At 39.8% G+C, this 16,521-nt stretch overlaps 2 protein-coding genes across 2 annotated transcripts in view; one reads left to right on the top strand and one right to left on the bottom strand.

Moving 5' to 3' along the window:
* Nucleotides 1-16,521, bottom strand: part of LOC137197494 (NACHT, LRR and PYD domains-containing protein 12-like) — a 316,885-nt gene that overhangs the window by 212,787 nt on the left and 87,577 nt on the right. The window lies entirely within an intron of this gene.
* Nucleotides 1,841-15,408, top strand: cyp26c1 (cytochrome P450, family 26, subfamily C, polypeptide 1). The gene is made up of 7 exons (XM_067610950.1): nt 1,841-2,089; nt 3,016-3,371; nt 5,268-5,492; nt 7,063-7,338; nt 7,898-8,059; nt 9,434-9,850; nt 12,555-15,408. The coding sequence occupies exons 2-7, from the start codon at nt 3,165-3,167 to the stop codon at nt 12,897-12,899; spliced, it is 1,632 nt and encodes a 543-aa protein (XP_067467051.1). The 5' UTR covers nt 1,841-2,089; nt 3,016-3,164; the 3' UTR covers nt 12,900-15,408.

Raw genomic sequence — 16,521 nt, 5'->3', positions numbered from 1 at the left:
AAACAGGCCCTCAAATTAAATCTGTGATTAAAAATTAAGCTTATAATATCTGAAAGAACAGATTATCTGTAAATAATAATAATAATAATCATTATTATAGTAAAATTAGATTTCCTTCCATCTCTAGAACAGAGTGTCTTTATGAATGACGTGATTCAGACTCTGCTCACTTCTTCTAAGGTGTGAGAGCTGATATGAAAGACATTTTTTCTGATATTAGTTTTGATGTGTGATGTATGTTTTTTTTTGGGGGGGGGGGGGGGATTCCCCCTCAGCTCATATTAAATGTCAGCCGCAGATTTACGGCGCTGTGAATATGGAGCTTTTTAATTAAAAGTTCACACGTGAGGAACAGAAGAAGCGCGAATGATTTAACCCGTTTGTTTCTTTTTTTATTTATTTATGAAAGTTTCATGAACTTTTTCATAATCAAACATGGTGCAAAAGTAACAAACATAACATACAAACACACATAACAGCAGGCTGATATTTTTACGAGCGTTGTTGAGTCACTTCTGCTTCTTAGACAAAGAAAATATTTTCCAAACCGATCTGGAGTTTGATTAAAAGTATTTAAATGTGTATTATTTAAATTTAAAGAGCAGCGCTTCACATTTGGACGCTTTTAGAAGAGAAAACACAATCTGCTTCATTTCCTGCCTCTTTTTTTTTTTTTCAAGTTGTGCGTCATCTCTTTTGCAGAGTTTTCTACTGAAACACAGACTGAGGCCAAATGTGATCGAAAGATATTCAGGTGTTTTGTGTTTTGTTCAGGCTGAATTCACACAGTAATAACAATGTTAATTGAAGGTGTAAAAACCAACAGTGTGACCTTGTTTCCGTCAGTCCGCTCGGTCGGAGCTCTTTCACCTCCTCACATCGGTTTAGATAAAAACCAACCAACAAACACATTCTCCAATCAACACCAGTCCCTCACTGATAACAGCTCAGTGTTTGGTCATTTTACAAATCTCAGCTTTAATTAGCCTGAAAATTACACAACAAACATGAAACCCAAAGTATGTTAATTCACTAGTTTGTCTGCAAATGCTGCTAACAAATAGTGCTGCAAATATTTAGAAAATTACGCATCAATTCATCTTCATTTTGTTGTTTTTAAAGTGCATCCAAAACTATTTTACGCACAGACTGACTCTTACAATTTGCTGCGTGAATCTGCGTCTCTGGATGCAGGTTTGGGTGCAATAATTATTCTCATCTGGATTAGGCCTATTCCGCGTTAAAATATAATCCCCCCCCCCCCCCCCCCCCCCCTTCCCTCTTCTCTGGAAGCCACAGGGGAAAAAAAACTGTGCCGCTGAAGTCTCAAGAAGGCATTAAAAGAGTTTGCCTGCACCTACAGACTCTGAGACTTTAGTTTTGGTTAGTTCTCTAACGATATATGTTGTAATAATTGCAACACATTTTCAAAATTTGTTGCTGGAAATCTGTCTAATTTGATTCAGATAAATAAATAAATAAAGTTGCTATTTTTGAAATCCTGATCTGAACGCAGAACTGTGTTTTTCCTGCGTTATTTCTTCTTGTATCCGTCGCTTCCTAAACTTACAGCCCGCCTGCAGACCGTCGGGATGCGGTGAAATGAAGCAGCTGCTGAGCTCCAACCTGAAATACTGAAGTTGCTCTCAAACCTGCGCCAAACTCTGAACGGCTCCCAGCTGATTGGCTGCCCGCAAGTCTCCTCTATCCGCTGCCATCTGATCCTCTCTGTCTCTCCCTCTCTCTCTCTCTCCCTCACACACACACACTCTCTCTCTCTCTCTCTCTCTCTCTCTCTCTCTCTCTCTCTCTCTGAGAGCGCACCGCCGCGTCTCCGCTCTGATCTCCAAACCTTTTCCTTTTTTTAATCCTCTCTGCGGTCCGCGCGGTGAATGAACGAGCCTCTTTAACATATGCACACCAACGTCATCCGCTGAAGGTGGATCATGCCGCGCAGCCTTTTCTATAAAACCCCCTGCAGCCCGCTCACTGTGGAGGAATAGTCACCGGTTTGGCAAAGAAGGCGAGAAAGAAACTTTCCGTAAAACCAAACGGATTTATCTCAACACTGAGGAGGAGCTGCTTGGAGGTAAGTCTGGTGTTTGTCGGAAACTTCTCTATTATGTTATCATACTGAAAAAATGATGAAATGACAAATTATTTAAACTTTTTGCGCTCATCCTGTTCGTGTCCAAGTCGCTTCCTCACATCTCACCTCTAGTTTACTTTGCAGCCAGTTAATACGCTCCATACTGTAGCCTACTGTATTCAAATCCCTCTTTCCTCTTCTGTTTTTAACCTGATTTATTGCCATTGCTCTATAAACCTCGGGCCGCCCGGGGGGTGGCTGAGCCCCCTGAACTGTACCTATAAAGGCGCATAACCTAATAGACAAGCCGGCGCATGTAAACCTGTAAAACTATTTGGAATAGTTGACAGCTACTCCTCATCCTGAAGGAGCTGCGGCAGCGGAATGAAGGGGAGTTTCCTCAGGAGCACGTTTTTCATGTAGTTCATCCAGAGTCAAATATGAGTCTGTGCAGGCGCATCCATCCGGTCTGATCTCGGTTCTATTTGCTTTGCAGGCGCGTCTGTCTACCAAAACTATTGAAAATGTATTTTTTAATAATAGCAGGCTAAAAGAGATAAATTATGTTATTTGTTTTCATTCAAAACTACAAAAATGTGATGATTTTCTCTGATTTGGGGCAAATAAAGGAAATAAAGCGAAAGAAGAATTATAATACAATAATTCCAGATGTGAACACATATCAACCCGGTGCATTATCACTGCATATTTCTGGCTGAATCAGGTAGCTGGTGTCCAGTCTGTATGATTACTGTTATTATTATAGTCTAACTGGCTGTAATAACAGCTTATAACGACCATCAGCCATTGGCTGTCTCCAGAGAGTTCAGAAAGAGTTTAGTTTCTCTCTTTATCTGATTTTTTTTTCTGGTGCAGCTGAGGGTGAACCAGACTGAACTAACACGCCTTTATTTTTATTTGGACAGAGTTTACAGAGGAGAAGAAGAAAAAGAAGAGGAAAGAAGGGGAGAAACTGGACGGAGGAGAAGATTTACGCACAGAGTTTTGAACTAGACAGACGCGCTTTTACGCACGGACACAGGTGGATGCTGGGTAGCGGACCGGCTCGGAGGAGATGTTCTCCCTGGCCCAGTTCGGGGTGCTGTCGGCCCTGGCCACCGCGCTCACCTCGGTGCTGTCCGCGCTCCTGCTGCTGGCGCTGACCCAACAGCTGTGGAGCCTCCGCTGGAGCCTGACCCGGGACAAAGACAGCAGCCTGCCGCTGCCGAATGGCTCCATGGGCTGGCCGCTGGTCGGAGAGACCTTCCACTGGTTGTTCCAGGTGAGAGAGAGAGAGAGAGAGAGAGAGAGAGAGAGAGAGAGAGAGAGAGAGAGAGAGAGAGAGAGAGAGAGAGAGAGAGAGAGATGGCACGTCTGGGCTGCTGAAGTTTTAGATTTTTACAAGCGTTCCAAACTACAGGTTAGTCTCCTGCGCGTTTGTGTGTGTTTGAATGCGTATAGTTCCTTATTTATCACTTATCCGATCCGCATTGCCTGACTTTAAGCTCAAAACAGATAAACATCGGTGTACAGTGACGAGCTGCGGAATGTTTTAATGATCAGATTATTGATGATGTATCTGGAAGCGCGCGGGAGGCTCTGAAAAGCCCCGCAGATTCTTGTGCAGGCTGAGTTCTGTTGTTAATGAGACATGTGCGGACTTGATGCTCGGTGCGTAATTCCTTCTTGCGGAGCAAAAACAGACGTTTTCTGTTCAATTCTTCCACCTCTCCCTCCCTCCCCCACCTCTCTGTCTGTCTGTCTGTCTCTCCAACAGCGAGGAATGCACCCTTTTCTCTCTCCATCCCTCCATCCCTCCATCCCCTCCACACTGGGCGTTAGTCAGAGCGCCTCGTTGCAGCACACGTGATGTGTGTGGCTCCTGTTTTTTCCCTCCTCTTTCTGATTTTTCACCCTCTTCTTAATTCTGTCCCCAATGTTCCATCTCATCTCAGTTTAGTTCTAAATACATTTGCATTGTTAAAGCAGAGGAAGTAATAGGTAAAGGAAAACAAAGAGACAAAAAGTAGCTATTCTACATGGCCAGAAGTATGTGGACACGCTTTGCACCCATATGTACTTTTTAAAGTCACATTTAGAAACCCTATCTGCTGCTGCTTCACCCACCACTCTTCTGGGAAGTCTTCCACCAGATATCGGAACCTGGCTGCAGGGATTTGCTCCCATTTTGAGGGCCAACACTGATGTTGAGTGATCAGGTCTCGTTCCAAAGGTGTCGGATGGGATTGAGGTCAAGTTCTTCCGAACCAAACTGGGAAAAGCATTTATTTATCGAGCTTATCTTTGTGCACATTGTCATGTTGAAACAGGAAAGAGTTAAAAACAAACTGTTGATGTCAACATGGAAGAAATATTGTTTTACCTTCATTGGAACTAAATGGCAAAGACCAGAAGTATGTAAACATGTGATATGTTTATATAATGAAGAGTTTATGTGTATACAACTTGAGCTGCAACAATTAGTCGATCAATAGACTATTTTGATACTCAGTTAAGTTTATATTAGTCTTTCAACAAACACACCAAACAGTTGATGACTCCAAGCTCTCAAATGTGAGAAATTGCAGCTTTTCTTGGTTTTACATTCGCATTAATTGAATATTTTGGGGTTTGAACTGTTGGTCGGACGAAACAAGACATTTAATGATGTCACTTTGTGCTTTAGGATACTGTGATGAACATTTTTCACTCTTTTCTGATGTTCTATAGACAAAACAATTCATCGAGAAAAATCATTGGCAGATTCATCAATAATGACAATAGTCTACAGTTGCAGCCCAAACTACAATTATTTGAAAACTATCAAACATGTTTCTAAAAGAGTTTGTGATATCACATTAAAATTAATATAGAAACAAATGAATAAAATGTTACAATTCATAGTATTTATTAACACCAAAGTCGGAAAGTATAAAGTCACTGGATACAAAGACACCTGATTAAAAAAGCTTCCATGCAGGAAAGAAATGCTGCAGAATCTTGTGAATTTGTCATTTTTAGTAAAAGAAAATGTTCAAAATTTATTATCTTGATCCAGATCTGCCTCTGAACACAAAATAAACATCAATCAACCATAAAATATCTTACTCATTCAGTGTAATTCAAGTAAGTACAGAAGTTAGTTGATTTGTTGTAAAATTTTCTCTTCATACTCCAGGGCTCCAACTTCCACATCTCACGCAGAGAGCGTCATGGTAATGTGTTTAAGACCCACCTGCTGGGGAAGCCTGTCATCCGGGTCACAGGTGCTGAAAACATCCGCAAGATCCTGCTGGGCGAGCACAGCCTGGTGTGCACCCAGTGGCCCCAGAGCACCCGCATCATCCTGGGGCCCAACACCCTGGTCAACTCCATCGGAGACCTGCACAAGAGGAAGAGAAAAGTAAGAAGGGAGGGAATAAATGAGATGCACAGAGCTAGTACTGGCAGGGTTAAATTATCAGAGTTATTTCAATATTTTTATTTTCATATTGAAATGAAGTACAGCTTCAACGATTAGTCGATTAATTGCCAACTATTACATGAATTGTCAACTATTTTGAGTCATTTTTAAAAAAGAAAGAAGTCCAAAATCTCTGATTCCAGCTTCTTAAATATGAATATTTTATGGTTTCTTTAGTCCTCTATAACAGTAAACTGAACATGTTTGTGTTGTGGACAAAACAAGACATTTGAGGACATCGTCTTGGGCTTTGGGACACATTGATCAACATTTTTCTCCATTTTCTGACATTTTATGGACCAAACAACTCATTGTTTAATCAAGAAAATAATCAACAGATTAATCGATAAAAAATAACTGTTAGTTGCAGCCCAAGTATAAACTGTAACTGTATCACCATAAGTTCATTAAATATACTGTGATATGTTTATACAATGAAGAGTTTAAAGAACTGAATGAAGAGAATCCTTACTTCCACACAGAAAATCAGATCTTGCATAAAGCATTGATGTGTTGTTCTATCATCGGCAGAGCAGACGGTCACACTGAGCCTGATTGCATCCTGCTACACAACACAAAAGCCACAGACTCTGAACAACAACCCACATTAGCTTTCCTGCTAAAGTCTCTTTCTTATCTAACTTACAAACATGAACACATGCCTTGTCCTGCAGCTTAGTTTGTTGAACAAGCCACCAAATTAAATTTTCACCAAGGAAAAGTGCACCGCTAACATCAGTTAGCAGGCTAGATTACTAATTAGCTGCTCAGAGGCAGCACATTAAACAACATGTAAACATACCTGCAAATGTCACTTCAGATCAGTTAGATGCTGGTTTGGTCGTTGTTCTTCAAAATCCCTGTTAGCAACACGCTGTCTGTAGCTACAGCAGTTTGTTTACTTTGTCTCCGTTCATACAGTGTAACACTGGTAGCCTGCCAGCTGGTGTCAATCAAACACAGACACCGACCTGCTCCCCTCCAGCCCTTTAATAATAAAAAACTATTAACAATACATTTAAAAACACATTTGCATAATTTTTGACGGAAAAGGGATAACAAAATGTGATTTCAGTTGGACTTTAAGCAATTCACCATACAAACCAAAACTGGAATATTTGTAACCATTGGCCATAACATAAACCTAAACTGTAGTTAAATTATCGAAGGAGATTCCCAAAATTTTATTACATGGGGAGACCCACTTCATATTTATCCTACCCAATCCTCTCTCTCATCCAATATCCTTAATCTCTTCCACAATCAGTCACATCTCCCATCTTATTCAAACCTATGCCGTGCTTACACTGTGTCCTACTGTAATATCCCCTCCACCCTGTCCTGTCTTATCTCCTGTATCTTCTACATCTTTCCTTTACCTCTATCCAGTTGTACCCTACCCCACCCTGTCCTCCTCTTTAGTGAGTATTTACTGAAAGGTGTTGACAGCCATGTACCAGGTAATAACTTTTTATGACTCCTCTGTCTTTGTTTCCTTAACCCTTTCAAGATCCTGGCCAAAGTGTTTAGCCGGGGGGCTCTGGAGTCCTACCTGCCCCGGCTGCAGGACGTGGTCAAGTCTGAAATTGCCAAGTGGTGCTCGGAGCCCGGTGCAATCGACGTTTACAGTGCCGCCAAGTCCCTGACGTTCCGCATTGCTGTCAGGGTCCTGCTGGGTCTGCGGCTGGAGGAGGAGCGGATAGTTTATCTGGCCCAGATCTTCGAGCAGCTGATGAACAACCTGTTCTCGCTGCCCATAGACGCTCCGCTCAGCGGGCTACGCAAGGTGAGAGAGCATGAGGATGATGTTTATTCACTTACCATGCTTTTATCTGCTGACCAGCACCAAGAGATATCTGACTTGTCCTGCATGTCAGGATCAGAGTAGAGCTGCAACGATTAGTTGATTAGTTGAGTGACAGAAAATTAACTAGCAATTAATTTGATAATCGAATAATCATTTTATTCAAATTTTTAAGCAAAAATGCAAAACATTTACTTGTTGCAGCTTCTCAAGTTTGAGGATTTTAGACTTTTCTTAATTATACATGGTAGTAAACTGAAGTTGTTTTAATTTTGGACTGTTGATTGGACAAAACAAGACATTTGAAGACGTCTCCATGAGCTCTATGAACTTACAACAGACATTTTGGTCCTCTCTTACTTTTTTACCTCACTGTCACACACCTTGTGCTATAGGAATCAAAAACTATTACCTAATTAGAGATGTCTGTGGATTTCCACTTACATGTTTTCAAAGAGAAAGTGTAAAATTAAGTTTAAAACATATAATAAATCCACAAAAGCTTAATTACACTCTGAATAACTTTTACTTTTCTGCTCAGGGGATTAAAGCCAGAGAGATATTACACGCCAATATGGAGAAAATCATTGAGGAAAAAATGGAGCGACAGCAGTCGGAGGAGGAGGAATATCATGACGCCTTCGATAACATGCTGTCCAGTGCCAAAGAGCACGGCCAGGAGCTCAGCATCCAGGAGCTCAAGGTACTAGAACCAAGCTAACAGTTTGTCAAAAATTCAGGAAAGTTGGTGCCAGTCTAAGATCTTGAAAGTTATGATGGGATCAGACTACCAAGAGCGTAAGCTTGGTTTTACAGTGAAGTCAGAGATACTTCAATGTAAACCCAGATGATGTTTTATTTCCAACTTTACTACACAGATCTTTTACTGTACTGCCTTTGGTTGATGATCAGTTCAAGCATCTTTTTAGGAGAATTATCTTTAAATAAAAACAGATTAAATTACTTTTTACTCTAATGCAGAGGGGGCGGCGAACTTTTTTCAGCCCAGAGCAGAGCAGCACCAGAAGGATAGGGTGTGGATATAGGTCTATGGGATAGGGTAGGATATGTATGTTCTTGAAAGGCAAAACCCAGGGCAAAAAAAGTCAGCCAATCACTGGCTGCTGTTGTAAAGCTTAATTACTGTGAGCGCAAGGCAATAACTTAAGGCAACTCAGATGAACATATTAGCATTTTGATCAACTCAGCTTCTCTCATCTGACAGAAGCTTCAAAGACATTGAGGACATGAATCAAACCGAAACTGTAAAAGTGACGGGGACTAAAGAAGGATATTGAATCTGCAGTGGATATTAAGCCCTTACAGACTGCACAACATTCAGATATAAACATGCAAGACTTCAGGTTGAGTTCTGACTAAAATTCAAGTTCAATTGTGGCCTCATGTTAAACCTACAGCATTAGTCAGACTCAGTGTGAGTCCCGGAGCCGGGAGAGTAGCAGGTGAGCCAACTGTCAATCACAGCTGTCGATCAACGCCCACATGGCAGACATCAAAGCTACTATAAGTCTTCAAATCTTATTAACAGAGCAATAATTTCCAAAATGACCACCAGCACACTTATTAGAGGGAATGAGATCATAATGACTTGTTGAAAAAAAGATTGACTCAGTATTTCTAGAGAGAAGTTGCAGCTTTTTGAATGGGAGTCAGTTGGAGCATCTAGCAGCTGTCGCTTGCTCCCAACACAGAAGTCTGTCAGATCGGATGATTATCAGGTTGTCTGATCCCATATAAACATGGCATAAAAGTATTTAGAGGTCTATGATTTCTTTGGAGGTTTGATGTTTAGACATAGTGGCTCTATGACTCAGTGAACACACTGAAACTAAGTTACACAAAGGTGAAAAGAAACCCACAACGTGCTTCAATAGTTTTCATCACGTCTGGTAAACAGTATTTCCTGCACCAGATGGTTCTGTAACAGTAGTAGCACACAGAAATTTTTGGAGTCATCATAATCTTCTGCCTAGTGAAAGTGAATTTTAAGTACATTTCAAACCAGTAAATTAAGAAGAAATTAAATCAATCCATCTATCCACTTCCCTCCCTGCAGGAAACAGCGGTGGAGTTGATCTTTGCCGCTCACTCCACCACAGCCAGCGCCTCCACCTCACTGGTGCTGCAGCTTCTTCGCCACCCAGCAGTGGTGGAGAAGGCCAGAGTTGAGCTGGAGGCCGAGGGCCTCGGCTATGAGCCCCACGGCAGCAACAGCCCGTCTGGTGTCGCCACGCAGAAAGAGGAGGACGCTGCCGACACAGAGACCACCTGCCTGCTGAACGGAGGATGTCACAATCACCACAATCACAGTGACGAGGATGGTTTCCCACGATCCCAGTCTCATGTACCATACCTGAGCCTGGACAAGCTGACTCAGCTCCGCTACATAGACTGTGTTGTCAAAGAGGTGCTCCGCTTTCTGCCACCGGTCTCCGGTGGTTATCGGACAGCCCTGCAGACATTTGAATTAGATGTAAGTACGAGTCTCTGGCAGTAGACTTTTGTGGGCACTTTTTGTTGTTTGGGGGTTTTTTTTCTGGGATGAATGGACAGAGGACGTAACATATCTCCTTTAGCTGCAAAGGAATTTATATCTACAGTAAGTTTCTTTCTAGAGTAATTTGGCACAAACATTCAACAACCATAGATCTATTAGAGACCTACTACGAGACCAATTTGTACATTAACACTGCAGCAACAAAGTAATTCAAACAACAGAATCTTTTTTTTTTCTGGAAAAAACCTAAACTACATGACCCAAAGACAAAGTAAAAAGACTTGTATTGTAGTCTACGTGTCATTGGCAGACAGCGTGTTGTTAGCAGTGGTATTAAATGTACTATGTGGTATTACTAAGAATAAGAACATTTGCAAGTACATTTACATGCTGTTTAAACCTGCTATCAAATGCAACAAGTCCCAGCTTATCTTGGAGCTGTCAAAAGGCATTGTGGGAAATGTAGGAATGTACTAACTGAAATAGATGTAGATGGTCTAACCGGTAATAGTGACAATATAACATTATATAGCATGAGCCAATACAAATTTGCCATATTGTTTATACTGTGGTAAAACTGTCTCTTATAAAGGGATACATCTATGAGCAGGACTGATTTATAGTCATATTGAATTTTTAGATTAAATTGTACAGAAGTTATTTGAGAAATTCATAATGTAGCACGAAGTCCAGAGGTTGTGATATGTAGCACAACAAGCTAGTGAATCTGTAAACAAAGCCACGTTCCTGCACATGCTCAGTGGCGTCTGCCGTACAAGGAACCTCTCTCCTGAGGTTTACTATCTAATCTCTGTTATTAGTCTTTGGAGCCGTTTCTAGAGAAAACTCTTCATAATGAAGGAACATGTCACCCAGGGCAGCAGTGTAGCTCATTGACGTGTTTTTTATAGTTTTTGAATAACAATGGAGGTCTACAGCACAGAGGAATAAGATATATCAGGCTTTGGATACACACACAATACTTATTAGTAGAGCAGTTCATTCTTGGTTTGGATCCAAACATGATATTTGTTGACAATAAGAAAAATATAGAAAATAGCTGCTTTATCCTTTAAAGTCTATATGTTGTGTTGAACGTCTTGCTGCGTATTAATGGCATTCACATACAGAGTTGCGTGACCTTTGCTGAGAAACTGTCCTGTCATGACCCCTCCCTGCCCTCAGTGTGCTCCCAATTTGCTGTCTTTATTGCGAAAGGCTTTGTGAAATTTAAAACGACTGCAGAGGGAATTCCCAGAATACTATTATAGTGCATATGATGCCATTTATGCACCTCTTTCTCAGAATATAAAGACTCTATAGCTGAGAAGTAATTGCAGCCTTGAAAAAGTAATTGTGCCTCTTCGCTCAAATACATCTTCCTAAAGCCTAAACAAGGAAATCCTAAATCTGCAGAAATGATTGAGATGAGGGTTAAAAAGATGTTTGGATTAATTGCATGACATCAGTGACTGAATATGTGAAGCTGAAAACCACAAAAGAAAAAGTTCTCAAGTAATAACAATAGAAATTCAGATTTTAGCAGCATCATCCAGCTGTGGCTCTTAAAGTAAGTTTATTTATCACTTCACTCTGTCTTTAGAAATTCTAGTGGTGGGAGAAGCATTCAGATCTTTTACTGCAGTAAAAGTACCAATACAACAATGTAAATATGCTCTGTTACAAGTAAAAGTCCTGCATGAAAAATCCTACTACAGTAAAAATACATAAGTATTATGAGCTTGATGTAGTAGGTGAGGGGTGGTGAGATGATTAATGGGAGAGGAAAGAAGAAAAAACAAAGTTCTGATACACAAATCTGTTTTCAGTTTTTGGACTTTTTCTCTAATCTTTGATTTTTGCTGAAATATTGGATCATTTGAACATTTATTGAAATGAAAGCATGTGAGAAGTTTAGAGGGAAAAATCACTATTTGGTGGAGCTGTTAACAACTCATAGACATGTGAAATGTGACCCCGACTACACACTGCTTTTTGTAAGACGTCAAAAGCCAAAAAGGTTGGAAACCACTGGTTTCATCTTTAACAATGTGTTGTATTTTAAAAGCTTGTTATATTATCCATTGTGTCAAATCTTCATCTGAAAAGTAACTAAAGCTGTCAAATAAATGTAGTGGAGTAGAAAGTACAATATTTCCCTCTGAAATGTAGAAAGTAGCATCACATGGAAATACTCAAGTAAAGTACAAGTACCTCAAAACTGTACTTCAGTACAGTATCTGAGTAAATGTACTTATTACTTTCCACCACTGCATGTTGAAATAAAATAGCATCCATAATGTAAAGTAAAGTACGAGTACCTCAACATTGTACTTGAGTAAATGTACTCAGTTTCCACCACTGAGAAATTCTGCTGCTATTATTCTTCATGTTATCTCTAATTCTAGAAATCCACACATTTTTATATTTCTATTTTTTTCTGTGCTATCGTAGATTCATTTGTTTATTTACATTAATTTATTTTTCCAGGGACAGAAAGAGTCTTTCATGTGTCATCATACAATTTCACTGCATGAAGAAATAGAGTAAAGCCTTTTTTAAATTTAAGAGTTTGTACAGATACCAAAAGAACTAAAAACTCAAAAATGCACCAGACTATAAAAAATAAAGGCATTCTTGTCTTTATTAATATTTATTGATTTCTGTCCTCATCTCTCAGGGCTACCAGATCCCCAAAGGCTGGAGTGTCATGTACAGCATCAGGGACACCCACGAGACAGCTGCAGTCTTCCAGAGTCCGGAGCTGTTCAACCCGGACCGCTTCGGCCCGGACCAGGAGGAGAGCCGGTCGTCTCGGTTCAGCTATGTGCCGTTCGGCGGCGGCGTGCGGAGCTGCGTGGGGAAAGAACTGGCACAGATCATCCTAAAGACTCTGGCCGTGGAAGTGATCGGGACGTGCAGATGGACCCTGGCCACAGAGAACTTTCCCAAGATGCAGACGGTGCCCATAGTGCACCCGGTGAACGGGCTACACGTGCATTTCACTTACAAATACCCGCTTTAGAACTTAACTCACCCAAGAGACAATTTAACCTTCAATCTGCTTCTGGAAAACTCTCCAAGACCAAGAGAGGTGACGCAAACACCTCGCCGGTCCTGACAGTCCAGTTCAGTCCTCTGAGGTGTCGTTTCTGCAGACATGAAGAGGTTTACATTGCTGGTTTGGAGCACTTCATCACCTCAGTGGTCTGGTCCAAACCTAAGGAACCAGTTTCTGTACTCTCAAGTGCTGAAAGGTGACAAACTTTTGTCACCTTTCACTATCTTTTACATTCATTTTAAAGTTATTAATGTATCGAGGTGCAGTGCACATCAATAATAATAACACATTTAATTTGTACCGCACTTTTCATTCATAGTGAAACTCAAAGTGCTACAGTATTAATAACATAGAACACACAACATAAAGAAAATAGTAATAAGAGTAAAGATGGAAAAGCCTTCTTGAATAGAAAGGTTTTTAGATAGACTAGGTGAGATAAGTCATCTCTGGAGGAGTCTTTAATCACCTGCAACACATCTAAATAACAGGTGATGAAGTCTTTCCAAAATAAAATCACCAAGTCATCACCAACTGCTCCGAGTGCAGGGTCAAACATGCAATGAGCACCATACGGTTGGGACCACTTTGCTCTTACAGATGATAAAATCCAGTCAGCTTTTTGGTGCTTTTATCTTTTGTACTTGTCAGTATCTTTGACATCAATGTATATCAGTAAGGACATATCCAAGAGCTGCGTATGTTTGCTATGCTGAATGAGCAAGTCATGAGTTTCACTTTTCACATTTGCAAAAATTTTGAGATTCACAGACAAATTCTCTAAAAACTCAAAAATTCAATTAATGCAGATGCAAATAACCACAATTTCTACTGACATACCATGGTTGTGTTCAGTCTTTAGCTGCCTCTATTGGCATCTTATGACTCTGACTTGCCTTTCTGAACTGCTGCTAAGCAACACACCGAACGCGTACCAGCTCTATGGAGAAACAAACAAACAAACAAACAAACAAAAAAACCCGTAAAAGTTTCTTATTCAATCTACAAAATGTGACAGTGGCTGATCACTCTTTTAGGAGCCATGTTGGATGCAGGAGAGACGCGACGTGTCTCCATCTCTAAAACAAACCAAACAAACCAGGTTTACTGATGGAACTTGCACTTGATTTTGACGCATTAATCTCACAACCTGGAGCTCGCTGAACATCACGGTCAAACACTTTCAAAATGTTCTGTTTTCTTTAAAACAAACAAACAAAAAAACAACAACATGAATGTGATATATATCCTTAACAGTGCTATTATGTGTGTATCAAATGAAGTAGCGTTATGAATAAGCTGTATTTAAAATGCAGATGTATCATTTCTGTTGTATTTTACTCTGTCTGTAACAATATTTGCTGTAACTATGAATAGATAGAGACACTAACCTGTAATCTAAAGGCCTGTCCATAAAACCTTGTTCCACTGCTAGAACATAGAAAACTTTCGTTGTTTAGAGCAGCATACTTTTGCGATTATTGAGAGTAAAGTTATTATTATTATTATTATTATTATTATTATTATTATTATTAATGTTATTATTAATTCTAGGACTGTTTCTGTGTTCTTGAAGCCTAATAGACGCGCTGTGAAATACAAAACGGATGGATTCATGGAAGGAGATAGCACTTTCTCTGCTTTAAGGAGTCTGTATATATTTGTCCTGTTTGTGAGTGCATTATCAGATGTAGCTGCTGTACAGTTTATGTAAAGAGTAAATTAGATGATGATAAACATAAGCAGTTTTTTGTTGTTTTGATCATGTCTGTGGCAGTTAAGTTTATTATCATAGATTCTTTTATGTGGTATTTAAAACATATTACATAAAGGACTACTGATGAAAAACAATATTATAGGATACAAAAATGAGTTGGTTATAAAGTCAAGCACTGCAACCTACAGAAAGTAAAATAATATACATATAGCAAAAACAATCCTCATACAGTATTTATTTCCCTTTGTCTTTAAAAGATCGCATACTGATGTTATTTCAACTCAAATGTCAGTTTGAAGGAAATTTCACTCCTTAAGATTCATGTCAGCACATAAAGAGGCTGTTTTACTGCTAAAAGTTGAGTTTGTCACTGAGTTTAGGTGAGTTTATCAGTTCAAATAAACTTTAAACTCTGACTTAAACTCGGATTTACCTGAGTTCAAACATTTTTTTGCACCCTGATGAGTCCTCTTTAATCAGGTTTAAAGTGAAATAGCTGGATAACGTAGTTATGTGTGTTCAATTACAAAATCCTTATAAAATGCAAAAAAAAACCACATTATATAACCCTGTTAGAGTGTACTGCTGAGTAAAGTGAGAGTCTGCTTTAGTGTTATAGAGTTATTGTAATGATTTCCTCAATGTTCCTCAACACAGAAACCTCAAAACTGGATAATTTAACCGTTTACGGTGCCTCAACAGTAAGTCAACAGTAAAATACTTAAATGTCAAAGTGAAAGCAGATCTCTCTATTTTTTTTTAAAAAAAAACACTTGTTTGCACCCCCTCCAAGTCAGTATCTAGTAGATGCACCTTTAGCAGTGTGTGAGCATAGGTCTCTATCAGCTTCATCTGCACATCTGGATACTAAGATTCTTCATGTTTCTTTGAAAAACACTCCAGCTGTCAGAATAACTACAAAGTCCAGCCACAAATACTCAATTTGACTGAGATCTGGACTCTAATTTGACCACTCCAGGGCGGTAACATTGTTCTTTTTAAGCCATTCCTGTGTAGCTGTAGCTTTATGCTTTGGCTTACTTATGCTCTTTCTGCAAAACAAATCTTCTCCCAAGTGGCAGGTTTGTTACATCAGGTTGCCCTCCAAGATTTCCCATTATGCTGCATTCATTTTACCTTTTACCCTAACCTCCTACAGTAGATCTCTTAGTGGCCTCCTTTCCATTTCATAATGATTGATTTAACTGTACTCCAAAGGATGTTCAGTAACTCATCCCCCGGGGGGGGGGGGGGGGGGGGGGGGGGCGGGGGGGGGGGGGTACTTATGCAAACAAGTGTTTTGTATTTTATATTTGTAATAAATTCACTTTGGCATTAAAGCAGATTTTTCTGTTGATTAGTGTGATTAATGTAAAACACAGATACTGTCAGGGAGGGTGAATACTTTTTATCTGCACTGGAAGTTATGGCGAGCCTCAGATGATATTCCTTTTGAGAGGAAGCCAGCAGGATGTGTGAGTGAGAGGTTTAGCAAATTCAAAATGCTTCATTATTACATTATTGCCAAATTCATCCAAAACTGGAGAAGTGTAATCTTTAGGTACAACAGAATTTTAAGCTCTGCAATTGGATGATTCTTGCTGAAATGCACTGTGGGAGTTGTAGTTGATTCCTTCTCTCTCAGTTTTTTTGTCCACAGGCTCGAACTTTTGACTTTTTTAAATCAAAGAATCAGATATTACAGCTAACACTGCTGTTTATCGATGTTATGTGGTTTTATATATTTGTACAGACCCTTGGCTGCAGACCGACTGCTGTCCAGCTTGACACCCACTGCTACCATTATAATTATTAGTCATATTTCTATTATTATTGTTGTTATTGTTATTATTGTTGTTGCTGTGCTTC

Source organism: Thunnus thynnus, chromosome 14, assembly GCF_963924715.1.
Source record: "Thunnus thynnus chromosome 14, fThuThy2.1, whole genome shotgun sequence".
NCBI classification, from domain to species: domain Eukaryota; kingdom Metazoa; phylum Chordata; class Actinopteri; order Scombriformes; family Scombridae; genus Thunnus; species Thunnus thynnus.
This window is presented reverse-complemented; position numbering and strand designations above follow the sequence as displayed.

Excerpts from the sequence above, each read along its gene's own strand:
- cyp26c1 (XM_067610950.1), top strand. The coding sequence starts at position 3,165 with ATGTTCTCCCTGGCCCAGTTCGGGGTGCTGTCGGCCCTGGCCACCGCG. Across the intron at positions 5,493-7,062 it reads TGCACAAGAGGAAGAGAAAA|ATCCTGGCCAAAGTGTTTAG; the intron begins GTAAGAAGGGAG and ends AACCCTTTCAAG. Across the intron at positions 8,060-9,433 it reads TCAGCATCCAGGAGCTCAAG|GAAACAGCGGTGGAGTTGAT; the intron begins GTACTAGAACCA and ends CCCTCCCTGCAG.